This window comes from Mangifera indica, unplaced genomic scaffold (genome assembly GCF_011075055.1).
Source record: "Mangifera indica cultivar Alphonso unplaced genomic scaffold, CATAS_Mindica_2.1 Un_0090, whole genome shotgun sequence".
NCBI lineage: Eukaryota > Viridiplantae > Streptophyta > Magnoliopsida > Sapindales > Anacardiaceae > Mangifera > Mangifera indica.
In genome coordinates, this window is record NW_025401182.1 from 23,856 (window position 1) to 50,460 (window position 26,605).

The 26,605-nt window shown below is 35.9% G+C and overlaps 6 protein-coding genes across 8 annotated transcripts; 4 read left to right on the top strand and 2 right to left on the bottom strand.

Annotated features, from left to right (window-relative positions):
* The first annotated feature begins 5,141 nt into the window (after window positions 1-5,141).
* On the top strand, window positions 5,142-6,547 carry LOC123207648 (glucan endo-1,3-beta-glucosidase 12-like). The gene is made up of 3 exons (XM_044625111.1): window positions 5,142-5,527; window positions 5,629-5,880; window positions 5,983-6,547. The coding sequence occupies exons 1-3, from the start codon at window positions 5,452-5,454 to the stop codon at window positions 6,015-6,017; spliced, it is 363 nt and encodes a 120-aa protein (XP_044481046.1). The 5' UTR covers window positions 5,142-5,451; the 3' UTR covers window positions 6,018-6,547.
* Window positions 6,548-7,349: 802 nt separating this feature from the next.
* On the top strand, window positions 7,350-9,528 carry LOC123207631 (CASP-like protein 2B1). Its single transcript, XM_044625086.1, has 3 exons — window positions 7,350-8,211; window positions 8,303-8,435; window positions 9,134-9,528. The coding sequence occupies exons 1-3, from the start codon at window positions 7,988-7,990 to the stop codon at window positions 9,383-9,385; spliced, it is 609 nt and encodes a 202-aa protein (XP_044481021.1). The 5' UTR covers window positions 7,350-7,987; the 3' UTR covers window positions 9,386-9,528.
* A 1,500-nt stretch (window positions 9,529-11,028) lies between these two features.
* On the top strand, window positions 11,029-15,217 carry LOC123207629 (protein NAR1-like). 2 transcript variants are annotated; one of them, XR_006500438.1, is made up of 12 exons: window positions 11,029-11,324; window positions 11,419-11,486; window positions 11,580-11,733; window positions 12,025-12,211; window positions 12,426-12,552; window positions 12,776-12,950; window positions 13,055-13,104; window positions 13,193-13,364; window positions 13,636-13,762; window positions 13,863-13,954; window positions 14,441-14,994; window positions 15,118-15,217. XR_006500438.1 is itself a non-coding variant. In XM_044625084.1 (11 exons), the coding sequence occupies exons 1-11, from the start codon at window positions 11,205-11,207 to the stop codon at window positions 14,591-14,593; spliced, it is 1,425 nt and encodes a 474-aa protein (XP_044481019.1). In that variant the 5' UTR covers window positions 11,029-11,204; the 3' UTR covers window positions 14,594-15,042. The 2 variants fall into 2 exon arrangements, 1 of the variants encoding a protein (XP_044481019.1); XM_044625084.1 differs by lacking the exon at window positions 15,118-15,217 and having other exon boundaries at window positions 14,441-15,042.
* Window positions 15,218-15,882: 665 nt separating this feature from the next.
* LOC123207636 lies at window positions 15,883-17,864 on the bottom strand. Its single transcript, XM_044625095.1, has 5 exons — window positions 17,210-17,864; window positions 16,879-17,097; window positions 16,684-16,782; window positions 16,400-16,504; window positions 15,883-16,330 (listed from the first exon to the last, which is right to left on the bottom strand). The coding sequence occupies exons 1-5, from the start codon at window positions 17,723-17,725 to the stop codon at window positions 16,106-16,108; spliced, it is 1,164 nt and encodes a 387-aa protein (XP_044481030.1). The 5' UTR covers window positions 17,726-17,864; the 3' UTR covers window positions 15,883-16,105.
* A 1,905-nt stretch (window positions 17,865-19,769) lies between these two features.
* LOC123207646 (serine acetyltransferase 1, chloroplastic-like) lies at window positions 19,770-20,947 on the bottom strand. The gene has a single exon (XM_044625110.1). It carries the CDS (start codon window positions 20,788-20,790, stop codon window positions 20,035-20,037), a length of 756 nt encoding a protein of 251 aa, XP_044481045.1. The 5' UTR covers window positions 20,791-20,947; the 3' UTR covers window positions 19,770-20,034.
* Window positions 20,948-21,901: 954 nt separating this feature from the next.
* Window positions 21,902-26,451, top strand: LOC123207638 (transcriptional adapter ADA2b-like). Of its 2 annotated transcripts, none has more exons than XM_044625098.1 (12): window positions 21,902-22,368; window positions 22,759-22,811; window positions 23,038-23,213; window positions 23,570-23,635; window positions 23,766-23,891; window positions 23,979-24,054; window positions 24,415-24,478; window positions 24,582-24,640; window positions 24,808-25,030; window positions 25,337-25,547; window positions 25,722-25,988; window positions 26,079-26,357. In XM_044625098.1, the coding sequence occupies exons 1-12, from the start codon at window positions 22,316-22,318 to the stop codon at window positions 26,145-26,147; spliced, it is 1,443 nt and encodes a 480-aa protein (XP_044481033.1). In that variant the 5' UTR covers window positions 21,902-22,315; the 3' UTR covers window positions 26,148-26,357. The 2 variants fall into 2 exon arrangements, with proteins under 2 accessions (XP_044481033.1, XP_044481032.1); XM_044625097.1 differs by having other exon boundaries at window positions 21,907-22,368; window positions 26,099-26,451.
* The last annotated feature ends 154 nt before the right edge of the window (window positions 26,452-26,605 follow it).

Sequence of the window (26,605 nt, forward strand, 5' to 3'; positions counted from 1 at the left end):
AGGTTTGGGCCGATGTTATAGCGTGTTGACCTAAACCCAAACTTTTTGAGAAAACCGTAAGTTTTAATATTAAGTTCATGAGTCAATATGATATTGCTTAAAAATTAAAAAAGAAAAAGAAAATGGTAAAAGCCTTCTTCTGACTGGTTTGTTTTATTTTTTTAAATTTTTTTATTTTTTTATATAAACCAATCTATTTTTTTCAATTTTATTTATAAATTTTTCAATCTTAATTCTTTCATAATATTCTTAATCTTATTTTTTCTCATTAATTCTCTTTTAAAAACTATCTGAATTTGTAAATAATAATTCTTTGTATTTATAATTTTATTTTCATTTCAATTTTATCATTACAAAATATTACAAATGGACTAAATATCAAATGAATCTAATGTCAATTAAATTTAGAAATTTGGATGTTGAGAACAAGTAGATAAATGGTATGATATATATATATATATATATATATATATATATATATATATATATATATATATATATATATATATATATATATATATATATATATTTATTTATTTATATATTTATATATTTATATTATAATAATACAATATATAAATTAATTTATTTGTATTATGTTATAAATTTATGATATTTTTGTTTATGTAATCACGATATTCCTCCGTCATAAATGATAAATTATAAATAAAATGTTTGAGGTACTATCATTGGTTTAAATAATTAAAAAATAATTTGTGTTTAAAAATTTTAAATGGGCTTATTCGATTAAAACCCGATCCAGCTCTATATATATAGGGTTGGACTTTCAAAAATCTATGAACTGATCTGACCCGAAGATTCATTACTATACGAACTTAGGACTCAATCCGGTCTGACCCATTGATGTGTTTGGTAGCCCAACATTAAAGTTTATTCAAATTAATGAATAATGTTATCAAATGATTAACGATACAGTGAATAATATCTTTAGAAAAGTAAACAATATTGAATTTAAACCAAGGCAAAGTTCTAAATTAGATTCAAACAAGTCAAAATTACCAATTGATCTAAGTGGACCGAGAGGACATTACATCACTAATTAAAGTTATCTTCCTCTTAAAATTAAAATATATTGGACAAGGGCAAAAAGACATCTAATTATGTAGATACTTTAATGTGAACCCCAATGAAAAAATATATATATGGTTAAAGTATAATATCTTTGAATGCATGCGTTGTCTAAAACTTTGATTTATAAAACTCATTCTCAAATAATATCTACTCAATCTTCAAGCTTCGAAGTGGTTCACAAAAGAAGCATCAAATCTATCAGTCTGCAGCTTTCCTTTCTGCATGCCATTTCATTCCAAAAGCTCCAAGACAAATCTCATATTGACAGAGAGAGACAGAGAGAGAATGACCGTTGGTACTGCTTTGCTTAGCTTTACTTTTTAATGCCCCTACCGCCTCCCCCTCGACCTATTAGCCTCAAACATAGGAACATTCATGGTTCTACATCATCTCCAAAGCTAAAAGTGGCTCTTAGAGACAAAAGCTGACAGACCATCGTCCAACTTGTTATTCCTCCGAACATACCCTTCCATGTGCTTAGTTTCTGACATTCTTTTGGCCTTTTCTTTCAACCCTTTTCTCCTTTACCATTGCTTCTGCCCAAGGTTATTGGATTCGCTTGAATATTAAATAGTTTATAAATAAAATAAATAGTATTATTAAAACAAATTTGACTGAATTCACATTAAACTATTGAAGAGAAACTCTAACTCAGGTTAGGCTGGCCAACTTTGCCTCACCCTTTTCTCTTACAGTAACCAAAGTACTACTTCTCTTGGATATGGCGCTTAACTTTTTCTCTTTGCCCTGCATCTCATCTGCCTATTCTCATTCCCTCCTTTTAAAATCATTTAGAATTACATCGATCAACTAAATTCTCTTAGAATACTTGAAACAATCAATACATTTTGGCCCTCTTGCCACCATGCTACTTGTATATAAACCCTCACACACAAACCTGATTCATCTGATTTCAATAAGCCTGGCTTAGCTTGGCTTCGTTTACAGTTTAATTGCTTTACATTTTGGTCCTCAAATGGGCAGAGAAAACAATGACACCATCATAATTCAATCCTCCACTGCTCTGTTGCAGGAAAGATTTAGACAGGTGCAAAGAGTGAAGGAGATGAGAGAAGAAAGAGAGCTGAATAGAGTGCTTATTCTTTCACCCTCCAATTCAAGGCTTTTCTTTCACTTCCTTCCACCAAGATCATCTTCTTCTGTATTAGCATCTTCAACCTCACAAGTTTCGCTCAATCACTGGTCTTATTCTCACTGCAAGAATGGTGATTTTCAGTGCTTACGATCAAACCAGACATCTTCCTTGTATGCCTCATCAAAAAAATTTGATGGGTCGAAGTGTAATGATGTTGATACCACTCTTCATCTATAAAACGATACTATATATATACACACTTCACTTAATATGGATATCTATCTTCCTCCTTTTCATTTTGTTTGCAATGTAATATCAGAAGTTCTACTGGTTTTGGGACAAATTAAGTTTAAAATATGTTATCGAGTTTGCATGGTTGTGAAATGATCAATAAGATTGAGGTTCTTTGTTCTGTTACATTATTCGGCCAAGATAAAATAATGCAAAGATATGCTGCAAACATCAAGTGATAAACAGGATTCCTTCTCAAGGAAAAAACAGAACATGGGTTTAGGATTAATCTTAAAAAATGCCAACACTTTAAGCGATCGTAAAATTCAAAAAACCGGAAACCGTGTTAGAATCGTTGACCAGTTTGTCTATAAGTAATTTTGGTGGACAGGCCCTGCTCCGCGATGGGCAAACGGGTGTACGGGCTCAAAAGTTGTTTTAGGAATAAGAATCTTTATAGAGTTTATCATATTCATTGATAAATATTTTAGGTCTCAAGTGTTATCTATTTACCATGTGATTGTTTGTTTTAGCGATTTGACGCACCTTCTGATTTCATCAAACGGTTTGGTAAGAATCGGCCATTAATACTTGAGTTTGAAACAGAGTGTTGTGTTCCATAGCAACAATCCATATTCCACTATTATCAACTTTATGTTAGCATTATTATTTTCCGATTTGAGAAGATGTCGTGGGCATCCAAAATCCCCCTCCACTGTCAATATACTGTAAGTTTTGGACGCATAGTCCCATATTGTGTTTTCTTTTTTGCAATTCAAAATGGGTCTTATAGCTTAAAAACTCATAATCCATTTATCCAACAATATGATATTTATACAGAATATTTATCTGTGTTTTGTTAATATGAGATTTGTTTAAGGATATTACTATAGAGAGGCAAGAGCAGAAGTATTGCAAAGAGCACTGGCTTTCTGAGACGCTGCTTCAGCTTCAGATCCTCTCTCAGGTTGATATTAGGCGAAACTAGGCAGCTTTTGTCTGCAGAGGAACTCTGTTTAGTGGTTCCCGAATGTGGACCATTTTATAGACAAAAATTTGATTTTCCCGTTGGGCTTTAGCCCAATGAAATTAGCCATTACTGGGCTTAGGCCGAGTTTGTAGCCCATGTGTTTAGCATTTTCAAGTCCAATCAAATTTGGATGCATGATTTAAAGATATAAAATACAAGCAAATACTTAATCTACTAGCAAAATAAATGATAATAGATAGTTTATTGGATAATTTTAAATTAAAAATATAATAAATAATTCAATTAGTAAATTATATGATGATGATTTAGAATTATAGCTTGTTACTATCCATTTTGTTAATATACATAGTATTACTAATATGATGTCGTCCATATGTTAATTAATCAACATAAATAAACAATAATTATGAAATTTGAAAATAACCAACATTTTAATAAAAATGAGTATGCTTCATTGATTGTAGGAAAACCTAGATTTCAACAATTACAGAGCTGCTTGAATTCCTCCCACGAAGACTAAACGTACTTATCCCTTCCTATTTTAGAAATCAAAATGGCCAAACGACTATTTCCCACCCAAGGTTTAGCGTTTTCTCAAAAGTCCCCCCTTTAACTATGGAAACACCAAACACCCACCCATGGCCAGTTAGATTTAACCAAACCCTAACGGTGGTAGGGGTAAAATCGTCATTTTAGCTATAATATTAAAAATAAACTAAAATAGAATCTATTTTGCCCCCTAAACTTTAAAAACTGAAATTTTCCCCCCGCCTAAGTTTTAAAAAATGGCAGTTTCACCCTAGGGTTTGGTTTTGAAATCTCCGACGACCTCTCCGGCTCCGTTGCCGACGGCCGCTCCCTCCGGAAGCAACCTCTCCTTCCGACGATCTCTTTCCTCCCATTTGGAGGTCCGATCGGCGTCCGGAGACGCCGTAGGAGACGAAGACTTCGTCGGGAAGACGAAGTTCTTCGTCTTCCCAGACGAAGCCGACGCCGTCGTCTTCGTCTGGGAAGACGATCGTCTTCCCAGAAGAAGACCTCTGGGAAGACGACCGTCTTCCCAGACGAGGACGACGGCATCGGCTTCGTCTGGGAAGACGAAGAACTTCGTCTTCCCGACGAAGTCTTCGTCTCCCACGGTGTCTCTGGGCGCCGATCGGACCTCCAAATGGGAGGAAAGAGATCGCCGGAAGGAGAGGTTGCTTCCGGAGGGAGCGGCCGTCGGCAACGGAGCCGGAGAGGTCGCCGGAGATTTCAAAACCAAACCCTAGGGTGAAACTGTCATTTTTTAAAACTTAGGCGGGGGGAAAATTTCAGTTTTTAAAGTTTAGGGGGGCAAAAGGAGATAAAATTTTCAGCCGTTAGGGTTTGGTTAAATCTAACCGGCCATGGGTGGGTGTTTGGTGTTTCCATAGTTAAAGGGGGGACTTTTGAGAAAACGCTAAACCTTGGGTGGGAAATAGTCGTTTGGCCAATCAAAATTAATAGATCTAAGTTTCGGTTGATGGGGAAAGGAAAAGAAAAAGAGAAGAGTAAAAGGGAAAGGGCAAACGAATCAAACTCTTGATGCAGAATAAAAGTGGCAATGTCCTAGTCATTCCGTTTACTTGGAAATAGGGTCACCTTGGATTCTCTAATTGTGAAGATCTCAGTTACAGGATCTTGTCCCCTTACATGTTTTGAGGGGGGGAAAAAAAAAACCAATATGACCACTTCCCATTTACTTCAAAATCTGATAGGAGAAACTAAGATTTTTTTGTTCTTTTTTCGTCTAGCTAACGTGCATGCGTGTATTCTCAGTCTATTTACAGGAACATAGCCGTTCTACCTGTCATGGATAGAGTAACATAACCATTCCAAACAAAGCAAAACTGAACTGTAATCTTGACATCAAAGAAACCTGCACAGGTCGGAATCTCAACTTTGTCAAAAGCTAAGACTTACGTCACTTTTGTTCCCAAAGATAGTTGATTTAAATACACTAACTGACTGGAAATCTAAGTTTAACATAGACGCTCTTGAATTGCCTCCTGAAATTACAATGTCATCTGCTTGGTTCACAACTCTACTAACCCTGGTTTTCTTGGCTTCAATATCAATACTGCTGCAAATATCAGGTAAACAACATTCACAGCTCTATTGGGTCAGTATCAAAATAACAGTCTGATAATGTTATCATACGAAACTGATTGTGGTTTTTCAATGAATGGAAAAGCAGATGGGCAGTTTGAGGAATGGTGCATAGCGGATGAGCAAACCCCAGATGAAGAATTGCAGAGGGCTCTAGATTGGGCTTGTGGAATGGGAGGTGCAGATTGTAGTATGATACTAAAAAACAAGCCTTGTTATTTTCCTAATACACTCAGGGACCATGCCTCTTATGCATTTAATGACTACTACCAGAAGTTCAAGCACAAAGGGGCAACATGCTACTTCAATTCTGCTGCAATGATCACTGATCTTGACCCCAGTAAGATAAGATCATTGATAATTGACATGGCTGCATCACAAAACTTATCTGGTTTTGATCAAGAAATTAATTACCTTTTATTGTTTTTATCTTTGTTGGCAGGTCACAATTCATGCAAATATGAAGTTCTTCCATGAATTTTACACATTGAAGATCTTCAAAAGTACCCTTTTCGGTTCTTGTAATCTTATTCAAATATTGAATATTTTGAGGAATGATTAGGTACTTGATCCTGTTGTTGTCTTTGTGAATTTATTTTAAATTTCACACAAATGTTTTATCGTTTGTAAGTTGATCTAGACTCTTCATCTTCTTAATGTAACAACTTGCATATATGCTCCCAACTTTTCAATGAATATCAAGATTTCTGGGCTACATATCTTCAATAAATTCCATGACTATCTGAATCCGGAAAGATTGCCTCTGCGGGGATAAAAGACAAGTGAATAATCATAGCCATATGATTAGAAACGGCTAGAAAGCACTTGGATGAACTTGTCTATCAAAGCATTTAAAGAAGAGGAGCATGGGAGTCTGTGACATATTTCTGACTTACTTCTGCATAAGATTGTATCCAATATGAGTAGTTTTGGATTAAATTTATGGTTGGACTTTTAATTTGATAATTTGATTTGAGATCAATTTATTTATTCATTTAATGACACTATTTATCTCCCTATCGATACCATTTATCTCACTAACAGCAATTATTATCCCGCCAAAAACCATCTAAAAATATTATGTAGTAATTCGATTAAACTCTAACGTGAATTTGAATTAGACATTATAATTCGGGTGGATTTATCTCCATCCACTGAATTTGAGTGTTGTGTCTTGACTCTTGAGCATAATTTATCAATCAATCTGTGTCTGTCTTTCTTAATAGTTCTTGCTGCCAATTTGATTATTTCCATTTATGTAAATGCCTAATTGCCAAAACATGTGTTATATTAATGAAATCTCATTGTTCTGCTGACTTACAATCTTGGACCTTGTATGGCCACTAATGATAACCTTTTCCCACCGCCGTGACACCATCTAAAACCAGCCAGCACACTCCCAACCCCCTTTTCTAACTTGGGCAAGACTATTGTAAAAAGAAAATATTTTAAATTATTGTAATATCGACATCATTTCTATGTCACATCACATTCTGATAAGCATTTTGAAAATAAAAATTCAAGACAGGTTGGAGTCGTAGTGGAGTTCAGTAGTTGGAAAATGACCTTTTGGATTTAATCAGTGGTGCCATTCACACTCGGAGTCACAGTGGCAAAGTTTCCTTCATAGAAAATCTATGATGCTTCACCAATTTTATCTTGAAATAACATCATTCCATAACATCTAATTCAATAGCCCACTTCACAATCTAAATATTGTCTATTTTACACTGTCTGTCACTTATGAGCTTACAAGTGTTATTTTAACCTCTCAAACCATATAGAATATCTATTATGCTAAACATTTGTCGATGTAAGATTTGTGTAAGATATCACCCATTTCAATCATAGCAGCATGTGAACACAAGCCCATAATCTACTTTCCTGAATGGTCCACCACTAAGCGGAAAATAAAGAATTCAAGTTTTCCCACTTCAAATATTTAATCATGAGCTCGAAGCAAGCAACCAAATATAAGGTCAATGATCTTTTGTTCTTTCTAGTATGATCTAAACAAGAGAAATGGGTGATCATTAATCATCCTACCACAATGATCTTCATTCAATGCAATAACAGGAGTTAAAGGATCTGACCTGTTCCTTGGGAGAACAAACTGCAGCCTCTTCCCAGGAGCAAAGGAAAAAGGGGAAAAAAACTGTAAAAGCTGAGTCTTCGGTTTTCTCTTTCTCATTTAATGGTCTCTGCAGTGTAGGTTGAGGTGTCCTTTCTCGGTGGGGCTCATTCAATTCTAAAGCTTCTCCTTTTGACCACTGGGCAACCTCACAATCTTGCATACATCTCTGAAACGCCCTTGTGGTTCATGTGGATCTATCTAAGCAGTGAAACTTTCCACTTGATGTCTTAGTATTGCCGTTCAGGATCTTTGTCATAAACTCGTTTGCCCTTCTTTGAGTGTTTCTTCATTCTTGATTTCTTGTGCAGAAGAAATGAGTTACTTGGGTGTAGGTGTGAGTTCAGGGAATGTGCATGTCTACCATGGCACTATTCTGAAGACTACTGACAGAAGAATCAGGCTTGTAGAGCTGATTTTCAGATGTGTGATTTGTGGCTTAGGTGTTCTTGCTGCTGTTCTTGTGGGAACTGATTCTGAAGTCAAAGAGATCTTCTCAATCCGGAAGACAGCCAGATTTACTGACATGAAAGCTCTTGTGTAAGATTCCAAACTTCCTCTAAACTTTGAACTCAACTTCTTCATGTTTCTTGAGCTCTTTTTAACTTAATTTATTGCTTAAAACCTGCAGGTTTTTGGTGATAGCCAATGGAATAGCTGCAACTTACTCTTTGTTACAAGGTGTGCGCTGTGCTGTTGGGATGATCAAAGGAAGTTTACTGTTCAACAAGCCTCTAGCTTGGGCAATTTTTTCTGGAGATCAGGTACATACGTTTATCAATTAATAAGCTCTCTGTGTGTCTGAAACCCAAAAATGGGTTCTGAAAACTGAGAAGCTCGCTCTATTTAACCAAACTTCTTTTTATCATATTTAACTGATGTGAAATATTCATACATATTTACCTAAAAATATCATAGTTTTATCAGTTAATGTCTTCATAATTGCATGATTAACAAGTAACGCCTAATTAGAATGAAGAGAGAGATGGAATTGAAGCTTGAACTCATAAGATTTGACTTCATGTGGACAATGAAATGGGATTGGATTGATGTTTGGACAAGTTGTCTCTCCAAGTTGGCTCACTCCAGAGCAGTAATGCCTCCGAGAAATTATTATTAATATTAAATAATGCCTTCAATGGTAATGCATTTGCAGAGGGAATGCCAACTCGGCGGATGTTGTCAACTAAATCAATTAATAGCCTTATTAAAAACTGACACACCCGGTGGAAATTTATCAACACTCTGGTCTGACAGGTAACTAGTGGATAATAGGGTTTGGATTAGAATTCAAACTTGTTTTAGGTATTGGATGGATGAATTGTAGGTCTGATTAAAATTGACCCAAGTCAAATTGACTCATTTTAGGTATTGCACTCAATATGTCAGTCCTAAGTTAAACTAATACAGTCATCCCTAGTTATGAACTAGGAAATCATTTGGTATGTATATTATCATGCAGGTGGTGGCATACTTGACAGTGGCGGCGGTGGCAGCAGCGGCACAATCAGCAGTTTTTGCAAAGATGGGACAGCCGGATCTGCAGTGGATGAAGCTATGTGACATGTATGGGAAGTTTTGCAACCAGGTTGGTGAAGGAATAGCTTCTGCACTTGTAGTGAGCCTGAGCATGGTGGCTCTGTCTTGCATTTCTGCATTCAGTCTCTTCCGTTTGTATGGTGGAAGCAGGTCTAAAAATGGTGGCAGGTTGTAGTGTTGCCAGTTTCAATTCTCTCAAAACTTAAATCTATCATATCACCTTGCTTTCTTCAAGGGTTTATGTAATTAAGATGATGAAATGTGTGAGTGTCTGTTTCATTAGCTTGAAGTTCGCAATAAAAGAAGCTGTGTTTTGTAGATTATAATTTTCTATTTATAGCTTTGTGTGTTTTCAGTTTGTTGGCATTTGGTAATTGTTTCAACTCTATTAAATTGATCAATACAGGTTAATGATGTGACTCCAAATAACACTCCATAAATGGTAGGTAGGTAGGTTGCATTAGATACGAAGGAGCTGGAATGGAACAATAGTCTATTAAAGTCACATCATTATCTAGGGATGGCAAAGTTTGCAGGAAAATTGTGATCCAAAAAACATATATAGAGAGAGAGAGAGAGAGAAAATAATTATTTTTTTAATTTTAAGTGAATAAAATGTATTAAAATTTTTAAATTAAAAATAATAATAAAATTTAATAAATTAATAAATATTTAAGCTTTTAAAAAATAATAAGGCCAAACGACTATTTCCCACCCAAGGTTTAGCGTTTTCTCAAAAGTCCCCCCTTTAACTATGGAAACACCAAACACCCACCCATGGCCAGTTAGATTTAACCAAACCCTAACGGTGGTAGGGGTAAAATCGTCATTTTAGCTATAATATTAAAAATAAACTAAAATAGAATCTATTTTGCCCCCCTAAACTTTAAAAACTGAAATTTTCCCCCCGCCTAAGTTTTAAAAAATGGCAGTTTCACCCTAGGGTTTGGTTTTGAAATCTCCGACGACCTCTCCGGCTCCGTTGCCGACGGCCGCTCCCTCCGGAAGCAACCTCTCCTTCCGACGATCTCTTTCCTCCCATTTGGAGGTCCGATCGGCGTCCGGAGACGCCGTAGGAGACGAAGACTTCGTCGGGAAGACGAAGTTCTTCGTCTTCCCAGACGAAGCCGACGCCGTCGTCTTCGTCTGGGAAGACGATCGTCTTCCCAGAAGAAGACCTCTGGGAAGACGACCGTCTTCCCAGACGAGGACGACGGCATCGGCTTCGTCTGGGAAGACGAAGAACTTCGTCTTCCCGACGAAGTCTTCGTCTCCCACGGTGTCTCTGGGCGCCGATCGGACCTCCAAATGGGAGGAAAGAGATCGCCGGAAGGAGAGGTTGCTTCCGGAGGGAGCGGCCGTCGGCAACGGAGCCGGAGAGGTCGCCGGAGATTTCAAAACCAAACCCTAGGGTGAAACTGTCATTTTTTAAAACTTAGGCGGGGGGAAAATTTCAGTTTTTAAAGTTTAGGGGGGCAAAAGGAGATAAAATTTTCAGCCGTTAGGGTTTGGTTAAATCTAACCGGCCATGGGTGGGTGTTTGGTGTTTCCATAGTTAAAGGGGGGACTTTTGAGAAAACGCTAAACCTTGGGTGGGAAATAGTCGTTTGGCCAAATAATAATTAAAAATTTTAGACTTCACCGAACCTAGGCGTGGAAAAAAGTCTTTTGGTGTTTTTTATAATACGGTAGCATAAGAATTATGTGCTATTTGCATGCCAGGTCCAACTGTTCTGGACCGTGGTCGACACGTGCCTTCCCAACCAACGACCCATAAGATTACACGTCAGCAGCTCAACTGATCTTTGACCTTCCATTTCAACAATTTTATGAATCCTATTGGCCGACTCTCTCACCGTGTTTCGTAATAGAATCATTTTATGTAATCTCCCCGCTTTTGGATTTTCCAACCCTAAATTCAGTCCTAAAAATCCTCGATATTTGAACAATCCACCTATTGCCACGCTTGATTCGGCTTCTGAATTTCGACGGAAATGTCTGAGAGGTTCTCGCCAACTTTAAGAATCGGGGATCTCAGTGATTTTATTGCGCCGTCGCAGAGTTGCGTGGTTTCTCTTAAAAAGGCCATCGCTAGAAACCCTGGTAAACCCCAGGTAAAGTAGGGATTTTTATTGGAAGTTTGGATTCTTTTAGTGGTTTAAGATGTACCCTTTTGGTAATTTCGGAAATTGTTTTTGTTTGATGAAGGTTTCTAGTTCTAGCAGGCAGCAAGCTGAACCAGTTAAAATATCACTCAAGGATTGCTTAGCTTGCAGGTTAGCTGATTTATTTTGTTTAAGTTTTGTGGATTTTTGTAATCTTATCTGAATGAGATATTTGAAATTTATGATGGTTTTGGACCCGTATAGCGGATGCATTACATCAGCAGAGACAGTAATGCTTGAGAAGCAAAGTTTGGATGAGTTTTTATCTAATATTAATAAGGGAAAAGCTGTCATTGTTTCACTATCTCCACAGTCTAGAACTTCTCTTGCTGTTCATTTCGGCCTCTCTCCGCTTCAGGTCAAACTCTTATCAATTTTTTTTTTTTAGCTTTCTTCTTGTTTTATGCTTGTCATGTTTTAGGATAATATGAATTTATGATTTGAGCAACTGGGTTATTTTAAGTGAAGTTGATATTAAGAATTGTAGTTGATAATTTGATTTTCGTAAATATTTGGTAAATGATTTTGAATTGTTAAGTCATTTATATTGTGCGTAGTGTTTGGTAATTTAGTATGAAACTGCTATATGGTTGTAATGATAGGAAGTTTTTTTACAACCCCCTTCCCCCCACCCCCCCAAAAATTTCAGGTTTTTAAGAAACTTACAACATTTTTGAAGACTTTGGGAGTAAAGGCTGTATTTGACACAAGTTGCAGTAGAGATATAGTGCTTATTGAAACTTGTAATGAATTTATTACTCGTTACAAACTGAGCCAAGGATCTGATGATGAAAAGTCTAAAGCCTCCTTACCCATGCTTTCATCGGCATGTCCAGGTATGCAACTGCATAATTCTTGGCTTGGCTTTAAAAACTTCCATGCACTGTATGTAAATGCTTGGTGTTCTAACAAGCACACAATTAGAAGCTCGAATACATATAAAGAGGGGAGTGGGAGGTGAAAGGGGGAGAGAAAGGGAGATAATTTCTTAGCTGTGGAAGATGCCTCCTAGGTGAAAACTGTTATATGAACATCTTTCTTTGATTGTAGGTTGGATATGCTATGCTGAAAAACAACTTGGATCTTATATTCTGCCTTACATATCTTCTGTGAAGAGCCCCCAACAAACAATTGGAGCTACCATCAAACATCTCATATGCCAAAAACTGGGTCTCAGGTAGCCTCTCCATTAAAAAAATTACTTTTCCACTGGAGCCCTTTTCTTTTGGCAATTGGAATGTAAGGAATTTTTTTTTGTATGAATTACAGATAATGACAATTAATGTAGTCTAAGCTTCAATTTAAGGAAATTCTGTGTAGTTGTAGAACAACTGCCCTTGGTTTCTTATTGTCTAGGTTAATGTAATTGAATGAATTAATTGGGAATATGTATTTAATAGGCCAGAAGAGATTTACCATGTGACTGTGATGCCTTGTTATGATAAGAAGCTTGAAGCTGCCAGGGATGACTTTGTTTTCCAAGTGGAATCTCAAGAAACCTGTAATAATGAAGGTCTCATGATTCCTGAGGTTGATTCAGTCTTGACATCCGGCGAAGTCTTAGATTTGATACAGGTGAGATGAAGCTTTCATTTGTTGTAATTTCATAAGTTCTCCATGGAATATTTTCTTTTCAAAGTAATCTTTCATTATAATTTCATATTAATCTATGTTTGCAGTTAAAAGCAACAGATTTTAAGGCCTTAGAGGAATCTTCTCTGGATAAAATGTGAGAATAAATATATTTTTCTAAGGTTCCTTCCACATGCCATTTATTATTTCTGTTTAGATTTAGAGTTCCCACAACCTTAATGCAGGTTGACAAATATTGATGAAGAAGGGCATCTTTTTGGGGTTCCTGGAAGCTCTGGAGGTTATGCAGAAACAGTTTTCCGATATGCTGCTAAAATGCTCTTTGGAAGAAATTTTGACGGCGAACTGAACTTCAGAACCATAAGAAATTCAGATTTCAGAGAGGTGGTTTTGGAAGTAAGTTCCCTTTTTAATTTGGTCTCATCTTATAAGCATATGAAGCTTATGTCTCAGACATAAATTTATCTACTGATTGGGATATCAGTGTTTATACATAGAAAAATTTGGAGACTGGTGCCAGGCCTGAAGCACCGATTTGTTTTTTTATTAATTGGAGTGTGAACCAGGTTACCAAAGCTGCATGTGATGCATTTATGTGTGTAAGTATAGAATATAGTTATGTACTTTCTTTTTGTGTTGTAACATTTTGTTTCATCTTATAACATAGGTGGGGGGGAAAACAGTGTTGAAATCTGCACTATGTTATGGCTTTCAGAACCTGCAGAACATTGTCAGGAAAGTGAAAATGCGAAAATGTGATTATCATTTTGTAGAGGTCATGGCATGCCCTGCAGGTCAATGATTCCTCTTCTCTAATTTCTTTTTTTTTTTTTTTTCAATTGTTTCACTGAAAAAGCTGAGTTGATGGTAATGGGCCACATTTTCATTAAACAGGTTGCTTGAACGGTGGAGGTCAAGTTAAGCCAAACCCAGGGCAACCTCCAAAAGAATTGATTCAGTCATTGGAAACCATCTACATGGAAAATGTAAGTGTTCATCTTTAGTCAAGAACTTCGTTTCAGTTGTGTATTTCTTGAATCGCTTGTTTTTAAACTTGGAAAAGCATATAAAGTTTTTGTGTATTATGAGAAATGCATTGCATAATCAAGAAATGTGAGTTTCCTGACATTAGTAAAATCCCATGCACAAGCAATTTTGGTATGTGAAGTTAGCATCACCCTACTTCATCAAACTTTTGGCCGTCGTATGTTGATGAAAAGATCCCAGTATCTTAAGTTGTTGACCAGTGTTAGCTGGAAACCAATATTGCCCATCAAAATGCCATTTACAAACTCATCTGGGTAATATTTTTACAAACGACTTGATTTTTAAAATGTATACTGTGAACACTAGAGCTTGCATTTCATTGCACTTGCACGAAATATCTATTTGAAAGTTCTGTTCAATTATGCACTTCATTTTTTTGTGACTAGTGCTATGTTTTAACAAGATTGTTCTTTTATATATTTTAGGTGTTGGTGGCTGATCCTTTTAAAAATCCTCTCGTGAAAAGTCTATATGATGAGTGGCTTGAGCAACCTGGTTCAGAGAAAGCTAAAAGACACATGCACACAGAATATCACCCTGTGGTAAAGAGCATTACTGCTCAGTTACACAATTGGTAAAATCTGCTATGGTTCAAAACTATAAGGTTTTGCAACTTAAAACTCTCCGTGGGCCCTATGCCCACTCAAAGCTGCAACATTGTAGCAATCACATATACAACAGCTCATCATCACTGGCCCATATCTTCTTAATTAGGGGCATTCAATTTTGATAGATTAAACAGATGGTTTCCTTTGTTTATCCCTTTTTTTTTTTGGCTCGTATACATGCCGTATATTAGAATTTTGTTATACATATAAGAAAGAGTTCTTTTTGTCACTCAAGAACTCTTTAGCTCAGCTTTAATTCCCTTCATTCATGCACATGGCATTTGTTTATGAACCTGTCATTCTCATTTTTGTACAATTGAACAGGTTTTGGGGAATGCTGGTGCATGCCATGAAACGAAATAATAGTCCTTGTATGTGTTGTTTAAACTTATTAATAGAAATAGAAATTTATTTATTTATTTCTGTTGTATGTTGAGTAAAATTTGTACCTTTCAATCTTGGCAATAACTATTTGGCATTGTTTAAATGTGTAGGCACTTATTTTGAACATGAAGATCGCTTTCTTTGTTTGCACTGCCCTCAAATTTTCTATATTTTAAAGTGTTATTTTAGGAATAAAATATTATTTAATTATTTAATGAGATATCATCATTAAATTTAAATTAGTCTTTATTGTAAATATATAATTTTAAGTTCAAATTGATCTTGACTAGGGCATTATTCAAAATTGGCCCACATTAAATCTAGCTTTAGATAAGCTAACTAGGCAATTACTTTGCGGAAGACTATGCTGAAAACCATAAGGTGTTCCCTTTACTAATCTTATAAAATATTCCATTGCATTTACTTTGTCAAGTTCTTTGCAATGAAGTTGTCTTGCAAGATTGATTAATTCAAAGGTTGTCTTGCAGTTATGGTAGATTGGTAACTCATGGCTCCATAGGACTAAAGATAAAATTAAATCAAATTGAGACCAAACAAAAATCAATTTAAACTCAGTTTAAATTCAAAATAATCAATTATAGATCAAGTTTAGTTTATTCGATTAGTATTAAGTTTACCATAGAAGTCATTGGAAAAAAAAATTGTTGTTTTAGAAAAAAAAAAAAGGAATCATAAAATAAAAAATAAAAAAAGTTATTAAAAAGGATGACCCTGCTAAAGATTTGATTAAATCAAACGGGCTCAATCAATTTCAAATCGGGGTTACTTTGCTCTTACTTGGTTTGTTCAAATCAAATACCAAACCACACTAGAGTCAGCTTGGATAACATCTACCCTTATATAAGACATTTTGATTGATTTGTAATCAACTTCCATACCACTTTCCACTCGTTATTCATATCATTAAAATCCACCATGTACAGCAAGGAGCTATTGTCATAACTCTAAATCAAACACTGGTTGTTTGATTGGATACTGAAGACAAATATTCATAATCTAGAAAAAGGAAACATAGGGTAACATAAGAAACAGGGATGGAAGAAATGTTGCAAAAACTATAAATCACCCTCAAGCAAATCAAAAACCTTTAGGGAGAACCTTTCTTCCATAAGGGCGTTTGCTTTCATCTGATTTGCGAGCTGTTCGAGCCACTCTGCTTCCTGTGTTGGAACTCTGGCAATAGTCAGAACTTTTGGATAGTTTCCTGTGATGAGAATTAAAACCAATTTCACTGGATACTTGCATCTTGTTCTCTGATATGCTTTCATCTTCAAGAGAATCATAGCCCATTGCCTCAAATTCCTACAAGACACCCCCAGTCAGATGTGGCCAAGCAACAAGTGATCAGAGATGTAATGAATGAAAACATACCTTGGACTTTGTCTTGGTACAATAGGGTGTTAAACAGGGATTCAAATCCTTGAGAAACATGTCATCTGGACTGCCAGGAGTTGTTGCAGCCTCAGAGCTGAACTCCTGAACAAAATTTTAAACAATATCATCAACTGATAATCCAATGTAAACTCAGGTTTGGCAACCGCAATAAACACATTGTAACATCGAGGTCAATAGTCTTTGTCACTGTCAAGATATCCTTTGCTTTTGGACACACAATCCAGTTTTTTCAAATGCACTTTTGAATGTGGGGTGCTTACCAGAGAGTTGGCAGCCTCTTCATAATCATATGCGGGTGTTCTTGGACCACTGCCATGTAGTTGTAAACCTGTTCTGGTCGAACATTTTTCTGCCTTCACCTATTTAACCAATTTAATTAGCAATCTAAATTTATTTATAAGCCAATCTTATTGATTTGATTCTGAATAAGAAATTTTATGAATATGGTGGAATACCTCAGCAAGGCCTTCTGCTAGGAACTGGAGCTGGTCTGTGAGAGAAGTAACCTGCCTTTGGAGACTCGGAATGACTTGTTTGGCTTGTTTCAGCTCAGAACCCTGCTTCTCTATAAGTTCTTGAAGCTGAGAATTCATGGCATCTGGGAACAAAATTGCACTCTTTAATGCCTTTATTTCTTCCCTTTGATTCAAACACAAATCTTTCAGCTTCTCTACCTGCAATTTCCGATATAAACATTTGCATTCATTTCAGATAAAGGCCAATTTTTATTTTGTTCAATGATCTATCGCATTCCAAATATACAATATTTTAATGAAATAGACTCACTTCATTGTTCTTTTCTTCAAGCAAAGACTTAAGCTGAGAAATTTCCATTTCTTGTTCCTTATTAGCATTCAAAAGCTCTCTCTCACTTCTCAAAACCATCGCCAATGTTCTTGTGTTCGCATTATTATTTTCCCCCTTAACTTCTGTGAGAGCTTTAACCTCACTTTTCTTCTCTCCTTTCCCAAACAACTTCCTCTGCAACCCCGCAAAATTCCCTCCTTTCCTCGCTGTCTTCTTCAGATCCTCCGCTATCACATCCGCCGGGATCACCAACCCCATTGTCCGATTCCCTTTTGACGACGACGAAGAAGAAGATTTCTTCTGAACCATCAAGTTCTTGACCAAGGTCGTCAAGTTCTGGTTTTTATTAACCGAAGGTTTAGTATTGACAAGTGCACGAGAAATTGAACTGGGGTTGTGGGGTTTAGTAGTTTTGAGTTCTGCTGACGAAGATGGATCTGAAAAATAAGATGATGTCGAGGATCTTGAATCGTACGAATTGTACCTAGTTGCCATTTCGATAAAAATATATGAGTTCGAGTAGAATGAAATGAGAAACAAAGTGATGATTTGGTAGGTTAAAAAAGATGGAAGAAGGAGAAGGAGAAGGAGAAGATTTGACTTTGAGATTGAGATTTGCTTGTAATGTTGGCAGTTTCTGTGAAGGTTTTGAAAATGGTGTTTCCCGACAACGTGACGACGTGGCATAAAGGCGCTGTCTGAATTCAAATTTTTTGAATTTGGCGTGAAAGGCGCGGGCCTGTGTTAATTTAAGGGCAAAGGACAATGCCCCACCCAAAATATGCTGCATTTTCAAAGTTTTTTTTAATAATTTTGAAAATCACATCTATCCAACCTATAACCATTTAAATTTATTAATTTTAAAAATAAAATTATTATTTTATATTTAATAATAGGCCAAACGACTATTTTCCACCCAAGGTTTGATGTTTTCTCAAAAGTCCTTCCTTTAACTATAGAAACACTAAACACCCACCCATGACCGGTTAGATTTAACCAAACCCTAACGCCTGAAAATTTTATCTCCTTTTGCCCCCCTAAATTTTAAAAACTAAAATTTTTCCCCAGCTTATGTTTTAAAAAAAGACAGTTTCACCCTAGGGTTTGGTTTTGAAATCTCCGACAACCGTTCCGGCTCCATTGCCGATGGCCTCTCCCTCCCGAAGCAACCTCTCCTTCCAGCGAATGTTTTCCTCCCATTTGGAGGCTCGATCAGCGTCGGAGATTTCAAAATCAAACCCTAGGGTGAAACTGCCATTTTTTAAAACTTAGGCTGGGGGAAAATTTTAGTTTTTAAAGTTTAGGGGGGTAAAATTAGATTCTATTTTAGTTTATTTTTAATATTATAGCAAAAATGATGATTTTACCCCTACCACCGTTAGAGTTTAGTTAAATCTAACCGGCTATGGGTGGGTGTTTGGTGTTTCCATAGTTAAATGGGGGACTTTTGAGAAAACATCAAACCTTGGGTGGGAAATAGTCGTTTGGCCTTAATAATAAAAATAAACTTAACTATGATTTTATTTTCCTCTCTAAATTTAAAAAACTAACTTTTCTCCCCTAAACTAAGTTTGAAAAAATCACATTGCCCCCCTCAAAGTTTAGTTTCAAAATCTCTTCACTTTCTCCAACACCATCACCAGTCGTCTTTCCCTCCCGATGGTTTTCCTTTCTCCAATGGTCTGCCTTAACTCCACCCCAATCTCTCTAACGTTGAGAGACGTCGTCTGGGAAGAAAAATCGTCTTCCCAGACAATAAAGACAATATCGATCAATATTGCATTTATCATCAGGGAAGATGATTGTTTTTCTAGATGAAGACGAGTCGTTTTTCTAGTCTTCCGTCTAAACCCAGAAAACATCTCTCAGTGCTTGAGGGGTTGGGATAGAGTTAAGATAGGTTGTCAGAAGAAAGGAAACTGTTGGAAAGGAGAGACAACCGACGATAGTGCTAAAGAAAGTGATGGGGTTTTGAAACTAAACCCTTGGGGGGTTTAAAGTTTAGAGTTCATAAAGTGATCTTTTCAAACTTAGTTTATGAGATAAAATGTTTGTTTTTAAACTTCTAGAAGGAAAAATAAGATTAAATTTTTAAAGGTTAGGTTTCTATTAAATTTAATTGATCATGAGTGAATAAATAATACTTTCAAAGTTAGCATAAGAAACTTTGGAAAATTAGCATACTTTGGGTGAGAAATAGTCCTTTAGTCTGAGGCTTTGTTTTTGATCGGCTGGACTTAGAGACGAATGGGCTTGGCTGGGGAGAAATGGTTGACCCATCAAGTTATTAATAATAACCCATTAATAGAAATGAATTTAGGTCGAACAGAATCCAAACGAGAGCAGCTCAAATTTAGTGTAAATCTAAAATGATTAATTCGAGATTGACAGCTTTGAACAGATCTTTCTTTGGTCTGAAAATGTTGCTTTAGAAAGCTAGTGAATGGTTTTCGCTTTAAAACATGCATAAATTATAATATTATAATTATGTGATCAATTCATTAAAAAAAATTATTAACACATATAATTAGAGTTGGACTCAATCAAAGTTTAGCTCAAATAAAATCTAACTTAAAATCAGATCAAGGTAAGCGAGTTGGGACCCATTTATAAAAACAAATTTAATAATTTGAACTCAAATTCAACTCATTTTACTAAATTAAGCCCAACATTTAACATTGTTGTCCATCCACCAAAGCACCAACTTTTCTCAATAAATTGTTGAAAAGAAAAAAAATTAAACCAATTAATGATCAGATAACTCAATATTACAACTGAATTACCTATGACAAATTTTAATTATTTTATTTTATTACTCTAGCAGGATTTCCTACGGCAGTGCGTCTTAGAGGAACCTCCTTCAAGACTACCGAGCCTGCACCAATTCTTGCCGCTTCGCCAATTCTAATATTCCCCAAAACTTTACACCCTGCTCCCAATAACACACTATCTCCAATTTTCGGATGCCTGTCCCCTGAAACTTTCCCTGTACCCCCAAGTGTCACATTGTGCAAATTTATCACATTGTCTCCAACCACCACCGTCTCTCCGATCACAACTCCGGTGGCATGATCAATCAATATCGCCTGTCCAATTTTCGCCCTTGGATGGATGTCCACGGCAAAAACTTCGGAAACCCTACTTTGTAACAGTAGTGCCATACTAGACCTACCTTGTGACCAAAGTTTACGTGCAATTCTATGAGCCTGGCAGGCCAAAAAGCCCTTGAAATGTAGAAAACAATGTACGTAACTTATGCATGTGGGGTAACGTTCTCTCGCAGCTCTTAGATCGTCCCTGATTGCCGTCTTGATGCTGTGATCGTCACCTAAAATGGCGATGAAAAGTTGCGAAAGAGTGTCGATGGGAAGACTGGGAGTGCTCAGCTTCATGGCGAGGTGATTTGAAAGCGCTGACTCTAGTGAAAGGTGTGACAGAACCGAAGAGCTATAGTAGTTGAACAAGAAGGGCTCTTGTTTGATATCTGATTGAGCTTCCTCTCGAATTCTGAACCAGAGATGATCGTCTTCATCATCTATGCCGTTGTTGTGAGTTTCCATGAAAACCCTTTTGAGAGATGGACATGAAAGTGCAGTGGCATAATCTGTTGGAGGGGAGAGTAGAGAATAGCTTTGAAGTTTGACAAGCTGCCATTGAAATCAGTGGAGGTGGAAACTGAAGAGAGAAGGTGAAAGGATTATACAAGAAGAAAGGGATAAAGAGATATAAGTAGAAGGAATTTCTCGGAAGGAGAAGAAGATGGAGAAGAAAATGGAGATGAAGATGACGCAAGAGGTGACGATTATTAGAATGATTGGAGTAGTGGTCAAGCAAAAATTGGGTTCGGCAGCAGGCAAGACCAATTTGCAGTTAAGTCAACGCGGAATTTGTCAACCAAATGAGAAGATGAAAGAAAGATATCTATCAAATGGATACTTGCTAATATTATTTCCATTAGGCCAAAACACTTGGTCCCACCCAAGGTATAGTGAATTTAAAGTCCACCCTCCAACTTTTAAAAATGCAATCACTCACCCATGATTTGGAAAACTAACACCTATACTCCAAAAATTATCCTTCGACCATAAAATTGTATTAATAAATAAATATTTTTAATTTATTTATACGAACCACTATGTTAATATATCATTTTTACTTATTTTAAAATCATGTAATAACAAAATTATATGCATTAATAATTATAATATATATATATATATGTATTTATTTCGATTATATAAATGAATATATATTTAATGTAATTAAATAATTTTAAATTAATAATAAAAATAACGTTCAATTATATAATAAATAAATAAATAAATAAATAAATAAATATATATATATATATATATATATATATATATATATATATATATATATATATATATATATATATATATATATATATATATATATACACACACACACACTTATTTGTGTAATTAAAAGTTGGTATATATAATATTGATTAAATAATTATTCTAATATTGTACTTATACCATGACATCTCATTGATACATAGATTAAACATAATTTTATTAAAATCTTTTTATAATTTATTTAACAAAATATATAAATTGATTATCTTTTTAATTTATATTTAAATGAATCCTAAAACAAGGAAAGCATAATTTTTCTTGGTTGGCAGTTGGCACCATAACTTTCTTGGCAAACTACATTCACATTCACTGTATCAGAGTAACCTGAGAATTCCGAACCAAGTTGACCTTCGAGGCAATGACAAAGCATTGGTTACTCACTCCACTCTTTACCTGTCTTCTATTCAAAAATAAATCCAACCCAAATTCTTCACTGAGATGTAAAAAACTCGGAAATCTATGATTTTGAACTGTGCCCATTAATTGTTACCCAAAAATGGAAGAACCCTTTTCCCAATTTTAGAAGATATCGAAGTTTCATAGTTGTTCAGAAACTTTAGGGTTTTTTTTCCCTCTCTCTTGGCCCTATAAATACCAGTCTCTATCTTGTTCTTGTCATTGCAATTCAAGATATTCACTATTACAAACATTCGCTAGTAAACAAGCAGCTGTTCTTCGTGAGCTTATTCAGCTTCAGAAGGATATGGGTCGTTCTCGTGGGAATTTTCACTCTAATGATGAGGACCCGACTCAACGGTTTTAAAGAATCTTGCACATTGTTTTAGTTTATTTGTTTCTTGTTTTAATCTTTGTGCCAAATTTGTGTTTCATTGTTGCATTGGAGTTATGTGATTGTTAACCTGTGAAGCGTTTTCTTTGAAACTGAATGCTTTGAAGTAGAAAGGCTTCTGCTGAAGTGTATATTGTGACTGTTTCTAGTGGTTGAGGAGAGTGAAGAAACACATAGTTCTTCTTTGTACATCACTTATTTTACATTTCCTATGACACTATTTACACCAAATCCATAACGGCGATCGCTGTTCTGCCTATATTTGTGTCTGAGAGATGCTCCATTTTGCTTGTTTCCCTGAGCATATTTAGCACGTTTTCGAAGTTTTATCTGAATCTCGATTATGGTCTGTGCAGGTCTAGGAGAAAGAAGAATGTCTCCAGTGAAAATTCAGAATCTTCAGCTGCAGGTATTTTACCACAATAATGTAATTGTAAAATGAAATCCTATGACTGGCTCACTGTCACTGACTTGAGTTGGACTTTGGCTTTATAAAACGATGGTCGTACAATGTGTAGTATATTATTTTTGGAATACAGAGAATATTGCGTCACCGTGATAATTGGATTTATTTGCTTTCAAAATGTTATGACTGTTGCCTTTTCTTTTCCTTCTAAATTCTCATTTGAAACCAGGCCAAGGAGCAGGTGAAGGAAAAAGGGCTTACCACTGCAATTATTGCAACAAAGACATCACTGGGAAGATACGCATCAAGTGTGCCGTTTGTCCTGATTTTGACCTGTGTATAGAGTGCTTCTCTGTTGGAGCTGAGGTGACACCTCATAAGAGCAATCACCCCTACAGGGTTATGGTTAGTAATACTAATCGCTTGCTCACTTAATAAGAATCCTCCATATTCTATGTTTTTTAAGATCCTTTTTTTAGCTAGTTTTACAATATTGAAGTGAACATTTGCTTTTAACATCACTGTTCTCAAATAACTGGGAAGTAAAAATTTGTTTGGTAAAGCGTTTAACTACTTTACTATGATTGAAACCTTGAACCTCTCTGCTCAATTTATAATCATATTCTCACAATTACTTTTATCTTTAATTTCATATTTTTTCATCATCCTTTTTATGTCATTTAATTTTGGCAGCTGCTTTTATCAGTTATTATATATAGTTTTGTTTCATGCTTATGTATTTATATTTATCATTTTAACAGGACAATCTCTCTTTCCCGCTAATATGCCCTGACTGGAATGCTGATGACGAAATACTGCTTCTAGAGGTGTTTTGAGTTCTCGTTTTCTTTTTTGACCCTTTGAAAAATTGTAACCAATCCTGCATTGTTTGTGAAAGTGCATGGAAGTTAGAGTAATTTTTGTTTATCTTACATCTGTTAAAATTTTGTATTTTAGGGAATCGAAATGTATGGCTTGGGGAACTGGACAGAAGTTGCTGAGCATGTTGGGACAAAGACCAAAGAACATTGTATTGAACACTATAACAGTGTATACATGAACTCCCCGTTCTTTCCTCTCCCGGTATAACATTTTAAGCAAAACCAGTTCTCTTTTACTTTTGTTAATTGTTGGGACAGAATAGTTAAATCATTAATTTTTTTTTTCTAGGACATGTCTCATGTTGTCGGGAAAAATAGAAAGGAGCTCCTTGCTATGGCTAAAGGGCATAGTGAGGACAAGAAAGGTTTGTTATATTATAATCATCATTCACTTTCCTTTTAATCATATTTATTGTTGTTATACTTGTTTGATAGACTGTTTCTGTTATGCATTGGGAATGCACTAGAAATGTTATGCATCATAAACCAAGCTAATACTGTAGCCAGGTCAGGTCATTGGCTTAGGTGGTTCCAATTTCTTAGCATATGAAGAATCACTACCATATTTGGGGGCAATCATATTCCATAGTAAATGACTGAGTTCTCGTCATTTTGCATGCTTAATGTTAACTACTCCATATTATATTCTAATTGTTTAAACTTCTTGTCAATCTTTTTTTCTTGAAATATAAAATCTTATAATTGATTGCATGTGGCTGTTGCAGGATCAACCATGATTGGGGAGCTAACATTGAAGGAGGAATCTCCTTTTTCTCCTTCAAGAGTCAAGTATGGCTATCATTCTTATTTGCATCATCTTAGTTCACCTCTGTGACTTCTTTTGTATCAAATAGGAATGAATTTCTAATGCCAATTTTCATAATTTATACAGACTTGAAGAACCACATCAAGGTGGACCCTCAGGCCGTTTAATTTCTGGTTCGAATGCAGGTGAGCTACCCTGTTAGTCAATGTAAATTGTCCATTGGAATATAACAAACCAGTGTGTTATCTTGTTTGTGTACAAAATGTTAATGAGTTGTCAGAGGATCCATCATCTAATATTTTTGTGGAGACAAGTGGTTTTATCCATTGATGGTGTCTTAATGTTATGGCAGAACCTCAAATGGAGAGGAGTTTCAAGGGGAAGAAACTGATGTTGTCAGCAAATGATGGTCCATCTTTAGTTGAGTTGAGCTGTTATAACCCTAAAAGACAGGAGTTTGATCCTGAGTATGACAATGATGCGGAGCAGCTATTGGCTGAGATGGAATTCAAAGATACTGACTCTGAGGAAGAGCGGGAGCTAAAGCTGCGAGTACTGCACATATATTCAAAGAGGTGAGTGAACAAGTTGAGTTTCTTACTTGTTTGTTGTCTGCTATTAGATTAATACATAATTCCTTTAAGATGATAAAATTATGGTATCCAAAGGCATCAGCTCTCAATATTGTGATTGTAAAACTGCCTTAACAAAAAGAGAAACAATGCTAGTTATATTTGAGGCTTACTTTTTCTGGAACCTCAAAGTATTTTTTGTATAAATAAAATTTAATTACTATTGTTGATTACATTTGTTATTGACCACATAGTGAAATTTACTAAAGCATCTCCTTGCTTTCTTGTAAATGTTTTATGTTTGAAAAGGCTTGATGAGAGGAAGCGTAGAAAGGATTTCATTCTAGAAAGAAATTTGCTGTATCCAAATCCTTTCGAGAAAGACCTGTCTCCTGAAGAAAGGGCAATATGTCGGCGTTATGATGTCTTCATGCGCTTCCATTCCAAGGAAGAGCACGAGGAATTGCTTCAGACTGTTATTGCAGAGCACCGAACTCTGAAGAGACTTCAAGAGCTTAAGGTATGAAATAGAAGGGTACTAGTAGTTATATTTCCCTTCAATTTAATAATAAAAAGCTTACGCAAATTGGTACAATTTTATTTTAACTGTATTTTTTATTAGTTTTTTTCTGATTCTCAGTTGATGTTCATGGTTCTCATATAAGACAACTAAGATTACCACTAAATCATGCAGGAAGCCCAAGCTGCTGGATGTCGTACATCCACTGAGGCAGATAGATACCTTGACCTAAAAAGGAAAAGGGAAGCTGAAGAAGCTTTACGCAGATCAAAAGATAGTGGTCAAGTTGGTACAAGCAGTCAGGCTGGTGCAAACGCTTTCATGTCTTCGGAGTCTGTTGGCAAAGACTCAAATTTGAGACCAGCAGGACTGGCTTCTGCAAGTCATGTAAACGATTTGGATATCTTGGGTTTCACTGAAACTCAATTGCTGTCTGAAGCTGTAAGTATCCAACCCATAATATCTGAACAGTCTGTCACAAAATGTGCATATTGCCTACAAATACTTAACCTTCCAACTGGTTTGTTGAAGTTGCCTATTTGTGTTGGTAGGAGAAGCGCCTATGCTGTGAGATCAGGTTACCTTCACCGCTCTACCTGAGGATGCAAGAGATCATATCAAGAGAGGTTTTCAGTGGGAATGTCACCAAGAAAGCTGACGTTTATCATTTGTTCAAGATTGAAGCAAACAAAGTTGATCGAGTTTATGATATGCTTGTGAAGAAGGGGCTTGCTCCTCAATGATGACATCTCATGCTTGTAATTCTGTCTCTATTGTATTCATACAGAAATGAAAATTTTGTTTCTTTAATCAGTCTTGAAGAGAAAGCATCCAAAACTCTGTACATCGATACACCCCTTTCTGTGGGAAATGAATATTAACAAGCTCATTAGAGTTCCCCTTATGGCAAGCTTTATTCGAAGGGCATTTTCAATCTTATAGAAGAGATATGTACCTAGGGAACCTAATCAGGGTTCCATTGGTTTAAGGGTTGAAAATCCTCTGCTAACCTAAGTCCCTTCATTCTCGATACTATGATGCATTAACACCTACTTCAA

What these genes read in the sequence shown, in the direction of transcription:
- LOC123207636 (XM_044625095.1), bottom strand. Translation starts at nt 17,725, where the DNA reads ATGGCAACTAGGTACAATTCGTACGATTCAAGATCCTCGACATCATCT. An exon ending in TTGAAGAAAAGAACAATGAA is followed by an intron (nt 17,098 to 17,209) that starts GTGAGTCTATTT and finishes CGGAAATTGCAG; the next exon opens with GTAGAGAAGCTGAAAGATTT. An exon ending in GTACCAAGACAAAGTCCAAG is followed by an intron (nt 16,331 to 16,399) that starts GTATGTTTTCAT and finishes GGTGTCTTGTAG; the next exon opens with GAATTTGAGGCAATGGGCTA.
- LOC123207646 (XM_044625110.1), bottom strand. Translation starts at nt 20,790, where the DNA reads ATGGAAACTCACAACAACGGCATAGATGATGAAGACGATCATCTCTGG.
- LOC123207629 (XM_044625084.1), top strand. Translation starts at nt 11,205, where the DNA reads ATGTCTGAGAGGTTCTCGCCAACTTTAAGAATCGGGGATCTCAGTGAT. An exon ending in AAGGATTGCTTAGCTTGCAG is followed by an intron (nt 11,487 to 11,579) that starts GTTAGCTGATTT and finishes GGACCCGTATAG; the next exon opens with CGGATGCATTACATCAGCAG. An exon ending in TGCCAAAAACTGGGTCTCAG is followed by an intron (nt 12,553 to 12,775) that starts GTAGCCTCTCCA and finishes TGTATTTAATAG; the next exon opens with GCCAGAAGAGATTTACCATG.
- LOC123207631 (XM_044625086.1), top strand. Translation starts at nt 7,988, where the DNA reads ATGAGTTACTTGGGTGTAGGTGTGAGTTCAGGGAATGTGCATGTCTAC. An exon ending in ACTGACATGAAAGCTCTTGT is followed by an intron (nt 8,212 to 8,302) that starts GTAAGATTCCAA and finishes TAAAACCTGCAG; the next exon opens with GTTTTTGGTGATAGCCAATG. An exon ending in CAATTTTTTCTGGAGATCAG is followed by an intron (nt 8,436 to 9,133) that starts GTACATACGTTT and finishes ATTATCATGCAG; the next exon opens with GTGGTGGCATACTTGACAGT.
- LOC123207648 (XM_044625111.1), top strand. Translation starts at nt 5,452, where the DNA reads ATGTCATCTGCTTGGTTCACAACTCTACTAACCCTGGTTTTCTTGGCT. An exon ending in AATACTGCTGCAAATATCAG is followed by an intron (nt 5,528 to 5,628) that starts GTAAACAACATT and finishes ATGGAAAAGCAG; the next exon opens with ATGGGCAGTTTGAGGAATGG. An exon ending in GATCACTGATCTTGACCCCA is followed by an intron (nt 5,881 to 5,982) that starts GTAAGATAAGAT and finishes CTTTGTTGGCAG; the next exon opens with GTCACAATTCATGCAAATAT.
- LOC123207638 (XM_044625097.1), top strand. Translation starts at nt 22,316, where the DNA reads ATGGGTCGTTCTCGTGGGAATTTTCACTCTAATGATGAGGACCCGACT. An exon ending in AATTTCTGGTTCGAATGCAG is followed by an intron (nt 24,641 to 24,807) that starts GTGAGCTACCCT and finishes ATGTTATGGCAG; the next exon opens with AACCTCAAATGGAGAGGAGT. An exon ending in CTGCACATATATTCAAAGAG is followed by an intron (nt 25,031 to 25,336) that starts GTGAGTGAACAA and finishes ATGTTTGAAAAG; the next exon opens with GCTTGATGAGAGGAAGCGTA.